Below are 7,762 nucleotides of genomic sequence, written 5' to 3'. Positions count from 1 at the left end.
ATATATATATATATATATATATATATATATATATATATATACAGTATATATATATACATGCACACATACATACGTGTGAATAAGTTTTAAAATACAAACCAATTTCTCTCTTTCTCTCTATTTTTGTGTTTGTTACATTTAATGGAGAATAATTAGGACATATTTGACATATGACAAATACAGCACACTTTGCAAAGTAGGCCTAATACAGTTTTTTACGATTGCTTAAGCACAATTTTGAAAACAGGGCCCGGTTTGTCAAAACACTACACACAATTAACACAACCCTACACCAAAGTAGCACACCACTTCAGATCATTTGCAAACTGGAACACTTTTGTCAAAACTATACACAACTTTATAAAAACAATATTTTGTTACCATACGAAACACACACACATTTCATATGACTTTAATCTTTTTGAGCCAGTTACACACTGCTGTTGCTAACCTAAAGTTGTTTTGTTCCTTGAGTGTAAGATTTTGCTAATTGTTGGAAAAGTTTAATTTTAGTGTGTAAGCAATCGTAAAAAACTGTAATATTCATATAGAGTATATAGCAATGGTATATACAGTAATGGTTTTGATTAATTACTCTCTGAATGCAAAACTTGAATAAATTGTACAATATTCAATTTTGTTGTATATTGTACTTATGACTGGTTTATTAATGTCATTAATTCTGCCTATAAAACCACCACTGGCTCTGCACCCATTTACCTAAATTCATTACTTCAGACTTATGTGCCTCTAGAAGCTTGCGTTCTGCAAGTGAACGGCGTATTATTGTGCCATCTCAAAGAGGCACAAAATCACTTTTACAGACTTTTTCATTAACTGTTCCCTCCTGGTGGAATGACCTTGCCCAAATCAATCCGAGCAGCTGAGTCCTTAACCATCTTCAAGAAACAAATAAAAACACATCTGTTCCACCTTTATTTGACCCTCTAACTCTAACACTTTCTATTCTATTTTAATTATACTTTATCTATATTTATCTTATTTTCTTTTATTTAAAAAAACACTAGCTTTCTATTTTTTCTATTATATCTACTTGTTTTTCTTTGTGTGTGCCTTGCTACGTGTACTGCATTAGGCTAACCGAGACTTGTCATTTGCACTTATTGTTGCTCTTTTGTTAGTTTTGACTGCTTTTATTGTCTTCATTTGGATAAAAGTGTCTGCTAAATGACTAAATGTAAATGTAAATATAAATGTTTAAATAATATAGTGCTTTGGGGTACGGTTTAGGTTTAGTAGTCATAGATAATTTTTCGATACTTTGCTGTTTGTATTTTAGGGCACTGTTTTCTAAGAATGAACCCTGAAACCTTATCTCTTTATCCAATTTTTTTAGATAAACTAATCTTCTTCTAATACTACATGTCATTAAACTAACCAGAGGGTGTGTTGATGATTTCATTGTTCTTTAGACTGTGCCTCATTTTATAACTAAAAAAGGTGATAAACACTACATTTTAGTTGTATTCATCATGTATATTGATTTCTAAACTCTTCCATGTAAACATTGCATCACAGTGATCTCTGGACTGTGCCACTTGGAGCTGCAAAGTAAATACCATGTTGTTTTAGAGATGTTGTGAACACAATATTTTGTATGATTAAAAGGGTCATATGATATGATATATCATCCGCATGTAAAGCTAAGAAAGGTTTTTTATTTTTTTAAGTTGTTTTTTTTTTTTGCTGTGCCTTTAAGAAACATCCCTTTCACATGAGATGCACATGCTTGTGCTAAAATATGCTGAACAAATTGGTAAAATCAGACTGAAAATATCAGAAACTTCAGCCACTTCTTTCAAACATTGAGAAGCATGTGCAAAGAAAGGGATTTCACAGTCAGGGGAAGTACAATTATTATGACTCTTAATTCTTAATTCTAAACTCTTAATTCTTTTGGTGTTAAGAATAATAGCATCTACTGCTTTCTCATTCTGACAAAAACATGGCTGATCATGTTGATGCATTTATCACCACAGCAATTGGTCTCTATAAGGACTAAAGAGAGAAGTTATATGCTTTCTTATAGTCGTCAGACAATCTTATCTCAAAAGATCAAGGAGAATTGGATTGCTCGTGCCTAATGGTTAGAGAGTTGGTCTTGTGATTTGATTTTCTTGTCACAGCAGATTTGTTATATTGCAATACCCATCTCAGAAATGTCAACTATGTTTTGAGACCATTATCACTCAATCACAGTGGTCAGTAAAGATGATTTATTGGACTGAACATTCTAGAGACATTAACAACTCTTGTGTTGTTCAGTTTTGAATATTTGCTCTTTGAAACGTGGCAATAGAGGATTAAATCTGAATGTTCCTCCATAGAGTTTAGCGTTAGTTACTGAGGAGGAGGTGGAGGAGTACCAAGGGGTACGAGGTCTGGAGGGCCCCTACAGAGACGTGGTGGAGGGAAGGGGCAGATTGGATAAATAGAGGGGGGTATTTTTACAACGCCATGGCATGGGAATTCATGGCGGCCCTCAGGTGCCGATTCTGGAACTCCTGAAGGGCCTTTTGGACAGAGGTGTGGATGTTCTGGGTGGTCCCTATGACCAGGAATTTTGTCCTTGTGGTCATGCCCTGCATGTTCTGGGCGATGCGGGTGAACATGTCCTGGGTGATGTCCTGGACGATGTCCTGGTGGGGGATCATGGAATTTACAATCTTTTCTTGACTGAGCAGGGTGTTTCATTGGATGAGTTATGTTCTGGAAACAAATAGAGCAAAGGCATTTTATAGCTAGACCGAATAAAATAACTGTATTTTACTAGTCCAATTTAAGAGAATGTTATTGAGATGTATACCTGAGCTTCGTAAATCTCACATTCCACTTCTGGTTCCTCATTTCCAACTTTGGAGGACTTACAGAAGCCATACCGCTAGAGAAAGAGAGAGAGGTATTCAAAACTACAAATATTGAAGGAACTGAAGGACTTAATGAAGTTGCCTACTGTTAAGGCAAGACACTATAGGTGAATAGGGCCTGAAAAAAAATACTTAATTTGCCTCTAGTGTCTTGCCTTAATTACAATAATTAAAGAAATAAGTTATAAAGTAATTAACTTCTTGTGCACTTACAGCATGATCCCCACATAAAGCCTTGCATGCTTCTTCTTCCTTGTTTGTACAGTTTGTCTCCATAATGGCAAAATCAGCAAAGAAGCTTTGACCCGTAAACATCCACTAAGAAAACAGACAAATGTTCTGTTAACATGCAAACCACTTACAAGCAAAGAGCATAATGACCATTTTCATAAAGTTTTCTGTTTATGTCACAGTAATGTCCGACACAACAGAATTGCTTGAGGCCAGTAAAGCACTATCTGGTGGATCGGATGATGCTAAAGAAAGCACGTCCTGATCCATCAGCTCACTCAAGTCAGTGACCGAGGAGAGGGAAATATCTAACCACTTTTTAAACTCCTCAGCCAGGATCCATGATACAACACACTGCAAACAAAGCATGGAGACAAAGAAGAGGATGACATATTTACAGGTGCCCTTTTATGCCCCCAGTCACACCAGTAGTGAAGTCACAGGCTGTTGCCAGCCATTGTCATTGTTATTGTCGGGATACAAGCTTCAGACACCGGTCACGCTGAAGGCATTCCCCATAGCGACCAATGGGGGACGCAGTGTGGAGTTCCCATTTGAAAGGGAATGACAAAATCAAGAGCATAAACATAGTTCAGTCATTATAACTCTCAGGATAGATTATAAAATCTGTATTAATGTAAATAGAATGTTCATAGGTTATGTCTTGGCAGACTAGATCTACTACACTGCTGCTGCAGAGCAAATAGACTTCCTTCGGCTAAATGCACGGATAATAGAATTAAAAGTAAACATGCTGCTGCTGCTAGAGAGAGGAAGATTCCCCATAGCAGATCTAGACAGGTGGTGCTGGGGAGGCGGTGGGCTAAGATGAAGACACGCATAGCGTGCAGACATAGCATTAATTAAATACAACCTGGTTATATAGGTAAACAGTAATGAGTATGTGTATATGACTGGCTGGGAACATTGAATTAAATGAACAAATTAGAATGCAAGTAGAGTTTCATAGCTGAACTATACATAAGGCTCTTCTCATTTTTTATCTTCATCTGTGATTATTGTTATTGAATCCATCTGTGGTGAGCAAGATTGGTGTGAAAATGGTAAGCAAGCACAGCCCTAGCTCTTCTGGTTCCCCTTATTGAATGGGAAATACAGGTTACTGCCACCTGCTGGTTTGGAGAGTTATTTCCTCTCATGCAGGCACAGAACATACATGCTAGTTGTCTGTTGGCTGTAGTTTTTGCGGTGAGTTCAAGCTCAACTTTTTGTCTGAGATACTTTTTGTCTTGAGGCAAAAACACAGTCAGTCGGCTTTTGTCACCGCTAGTTTTTTGACATCAGTTTGGTGTGTCTCTGCCTTTTCCTTGAGTTGTCTGAGTCAGTAAATTCAGCATTCAAGTGGAATAATGAAGCTTGTTTGGAGTTCATTTCAAGTTTGAAGCAGCTTCCCAAAGCAAACTTTCTGCAAAAGAACAACCAAACATATCCACATTGCTATGATCAGATATCTTCTTAACTGCTGTTTCCTCAGAAGAACTTTGCCATGAGTATATCAAGGCCTTAATGAGTTGTATTTTGAAACAGCTTTGGAATGAAATGTTGCATGCAATTGAGCTTGTATCGTTAGAAGCATTTCTGCTCATGTAGTTGCGTTAAATATTTAAGCTTAACCCAAGTTTGAGAGATATCACCTGTGTGCTGATCCTTCCCACTTCCATCAGTTTAAAGTAAGACTTGTGATTCGATTCTTTGTTGAATTTCTGCAGGGCAGTTTTCACACTCTCCAGAGCCCTCAGGTCATGCAAGGGCAGTAGACTGGGGCAGTCAGGGCATTTTGTCACAAGTATTTCATGTGAAGCTGGGACAAAAACAGGAGCAAAATACAGTCACTATGTGAATCGTAACGTACAGGAGCTGCATTACCTTTTCTGTCCTCTTTGACAAATTGACCTTAACACTACTATGGATTCTTTGAAAGGCTAGTCAAGTTTCTAAAGAAAAAAATTCTAATAGATTTTTTTTACCTGGTTCGGTCTCACAGGTGTAGCGCTTTACAGCTGCTTTTCCCTCAACACTGGAGATGGTCACGTTACATTTTGCTGTCACTTTCTTTAAGGGATACATTAAAAGACTGTTAAATGGATGCACAACTCAAAAGTCACTCTATGCCAAGCAATAAAAGGCAATAATCTGAAATTAGAGTTTGGAAGGTCTGTGATGTTCAGCTCACCGTCTCTGATTCCTTTCTAGTGGTACACTGATCTAAAGGTTTGGGATTCACAATGTGGCATTCAGTTTCCTCTAGAGTTATTCCCAAGATGACCTCACAAGGATCTGTCTGCACAGAAACAAGACAATTTGTAGCATTTGCACATCATAAAAAGGTTTTTCTTTTTCTGTGGTTGAAATCACTCTTTTACACCTTACATAGATCCAACAACATCCACAGGAAGACAAAACCTCACCTTCTCCTCTGCACTGCGACTGTCCAGTGAGACAAATTTGAATTTGTATCCATGGTGGTGATGGTCATTAATGAAGCTCTCAGCTTCTAATGTAGCAATGTTGTCCTGATCTTCTTGGCATTTATGTACCACATCAGTGTCTGTCGGGAGGCTGGCCGCGTGTAGAGCCGAGACCAAAGCTGCTAATATCACCAGCTCTCTCATGCTGCACATGGACACGAACCCTAAATCTTCAACCAAGTAAAAGTCCCCCTCTCTTGTCTAGACCTTTATAATATACACTGCAGGGGGAAATAAGTAAACAGTTTAGTGAGATGCTTGCCAATGTTAATGACATCAAAAACAAATATAAAAGAGGGACGTGAGGGAGTGTCATGTCAGAGGGGATTGTTAACTCACGCTAACTATTAGCAGAATTCACCTGGCTGGGAACATTGAATTAAATGAACAAATTAGAATGCAAGTAGAGTTTCATAGCTGAACTATACATAAGGCTCTTCTCATTTTTTATCTTCATCTGTGATTATTGTTATTGAATCCATCTGTGGTGAGCAAGATTGGTGTGAAAATGGTAAGCAAGCACAGCCCTAGCTCTTCTGGTTCCCCTTATTGAATGGGAAATACAGGTTACTGCCACCTGCTGGTTTGGAGAGTTATTTCCTCTCATGCAGGCACAGAACATACATGCTAGTTGTCTGTTGGCTGTAGTTTTTGCGGTGAGTTCAAGCTCAACTTTTTGTCTGAGATACTTTTTGTCTTGAGGCAAAAACACAGTCAGTCGGCTTTTGTCACCGCTAGTTTTTTGACATCAGTTTGGTGTGTCTCTGCCTTTTCCTTGAGTTGTCTGAGTCAGTAAATTCAGCATTCAAGTGGAATAATGAAGCTTGTTTGGAGTTCATTTCAAGTTTGAAGCAGCTTCCCAAAGCAAACTTTCTGCAAAAGAACAACCAAACATATCCACATTGCTATGATCAGATATCTTCTTAACTGCTGTTTCCTCAGAAGAACTTTGCCATGAGTATATCAAGGCCTTAATGAGTTGTATTTTGAAACAGCTTTGGAATGAAATGTTGCATGCAATTGAGCTTGTATCGTTAGAAGCATTTCTGCTCATGTAGTTGCGTTAAATATTTAAGCTTAACCCAAGTTTGAGAGATATCACCTGTGTGCTGATCCTTCCCACTTCCATCAGTTTAAAGTAAGACTTGTGATTCGATTCTTTGTTGAATTTCTGCAGGGCAGTTTTCACACTCTCCAGAGCCCTCAGGTCATGCAAGGGCAGTAGACTGGGGCAGTCAGGGCATTTTGTCACAAGTATTTCATGTGAAGCTGGGACAAAAACAGGAGCAAAATACAGTCACTATGTGAATCGTAACGTACAGGAGCTGCATTACCTTTTCTGTCCTCTTTGACAAATTGACCTTAACACTACTATGGATTCTTTGAAAGGCTAGTCAAGTTTCTAAAGAAAAAAATTCTAATAGATTTTTTTTACCTGGTTCGGTCTCACAGGTGTAGCGCTTTACAGCTGCTTTTCCCTCAACACTGGAGATGGTCACGTTACATTTTGCTGTCACTTTCTTTAAGGGATACATTAAAAGACTGTTAAATGGATGCACAACTCAAAAGTCACTCTATGCCAAGCAATAAAAGGCAATAATCTGAAATTAGAGTTTGGAAGGTCTGTGATGTTCAGCTCACCGTCTCTGATTCCTTTCTAGTGGTACACTGATCTAAAGGTTTGGGATTCACAATGTGGCATTCAGTTTCCTCTAGAGTTATTCCCAAGATGACCTCACAAGGATCTGTCTGCACAGAAACAAGACAATTTGTAGCATTTGCACATCATAAAAAGGTTTTTCTTTTTCTGTGGTTGAAATCACTCTTTTACACCTTACATAGATCCAACAACATCCACAGGAAGACAAAACCTCACCTTCTCCTCTGCACTGCGACTGTCCAGTGAGACAAATTTGAATTTGTATCCATGGTGGTGATGGTCATTAATGAAGCTCTCAGCTTCTAATGTAGCAATGTTGTCCTGATCTTCTTGGCATTTATGTACCACATCAGTGTCTGTCGGGAGGCTGGCCGCGTGTAGAGCCGAGACCAAAGCTGCTAATATCACCAGCTCTCTCATGCTGCACATGGACACGAACCCTAAATCTTCAACCAAGTAAAAGTCCCCCTCTCTTGTCTAGACCTTTATAATAT

The 7,762-nt window shown here is 38.3% G+C and overlaps 2 protein-coding genes across 3 annotated transcripts; both read right to left on the bottom strand.

Annotated features, from left to right (window-relative positions):
- Positions 1–2,217: 2,217 nt before the first annotated feature.
- On the bottom strand, positions 2,218–5,821 carry LOC107569253 (alpha-2-HS-glycoprotein-like). 2 transcript variants are annotated; one of them, XM_016255290.1, is made up of 7 exons: positions 5,549–5,821; positions 5,314–5,421; positions 5,108–5,192; positions 4,775–4,941; positions 3,094–3,206; positions 2,828–2,903; positions 2,218–2,730 (listed from the first exon to the last, which is right to left on the bottom strand). In XM_016255290.1, the coding sequence occupies exons 1-7, from the start codon at positions 5,759–5,761 to the stop codon at positions 2,362–2,364; spliced, it is 1,131 nt and encodes a 376-aa protein (XP_016110776.1). In that variant the 5' UTR covers positions 5,762–5,821; the 3' UTR covers positions 2,218–2,361. The 2 variants fall into 2 exon arrangements, with proteins under 2 accessions (XP_016110776.1, XP_016110777.1); XM_016255291.1 differs by having other exon boundaries at positions 2,828–2,902; positions 3,102–3,206.
- LOC107569255 (alpha-2-HS-glycoprotein-like) lies at positions 3,900–7,762 on the bottom strand. Its single transcript, XM_016255292.1, has 6 exons — positions 7,485–7,762; positions 7,250–7,357; positions 7,044–7,128; positions 6,711–6,877; positions 5,970–6,481; positions 3,900–4,033 (listed from the first exon to the last, which is right to left on the bottom strand). The coding sequence occupies exons 1-5, from the start codon at positions 7,695–7,697 to the stop codon at positions 6,449–6,451; spliced, it is 606 nt and encodes a 201-aa protein (XP_016110778.1). The 5' UTR covers positions 7,698–7,762; the 3' UTR covers positions 3,900–4,033; positions 5,970–6,448.

The sequence above is a fragment of the Sinocyclocheilus grahami genome, unplaced genomic scaffold, assembly GCF_001515645.1.
Source record: "Sinocyclocheilus grahami isolate Dianchi unplaced genomic scaffold, SAMN03320097.WGS_v1.1 scaffold1326.1, whole genome shotgun sequence".
Taxonomy (NCBI): domain Eukaryota; kingdom Metazoa; phylum Chordata; class Actinopteri; order Cypriniformes; family Cyprinidae; genus Sinocyclocheilus; species Sinocyclocheilus grahami.
Note: the sequence above shows the minus strand (reverse complement) of the source record. Positions and strands in the feature narration are given on the sequence as shown.

What these genes read in the sequence shown, in the direction of transcription:
- LOC107569253 (XM_016255290.1), bottom strand. Translation starts at nt 5,761, where the DNA reads ATGTGCAGCATGAGAGAGCTGGTGATATTAGCAGCTTTGGTCTCGGCT. An exon ending in CTAGAAAGGAATCAGAGACG is followed by an intron (nt 5,193 to 5,313) that starts GTGAGCTGAACA and finishes TATCCCTTAAAG; the next exon opens with AAAGTGACAGCAAAATGTAA. An exon ending in GGGGATCATGCTGTAAGTGC is followed by an intron (nt 2,904 to 3,093) that starts ACAAGAAGTTAA and finishes TCTCTTTCTCTA; the next exon opens with GCGGTATGGCTTCTGTAAGT.
- LOC107569255 (XM_016255292.1), bottom strand. Translation starts at nt 7,697, where the DNA reads ATGTGCAGCATGAGAGAGCTGGTGATATTAGCAGCTTTGGTCTCGGCT. An exon ending in CTAGAAAGGAATCAGAGACG is followed by an intron (nt 7,129 to 7,249) that starts GTGAGCTGAACA and finishes TATCCCTTAAAG; the next exon opens with AAAGTGACAGCAAAATGTAA. An exon ending in TGGGAAGGATCAGCACACAG is followed by an intron (nt 6,482 to 6,710) that starts GTGATATCTCTC and finishes GTTCTTTTGCAG; the next exon opens with AAAGTTTGCTTTGGGAAGCT.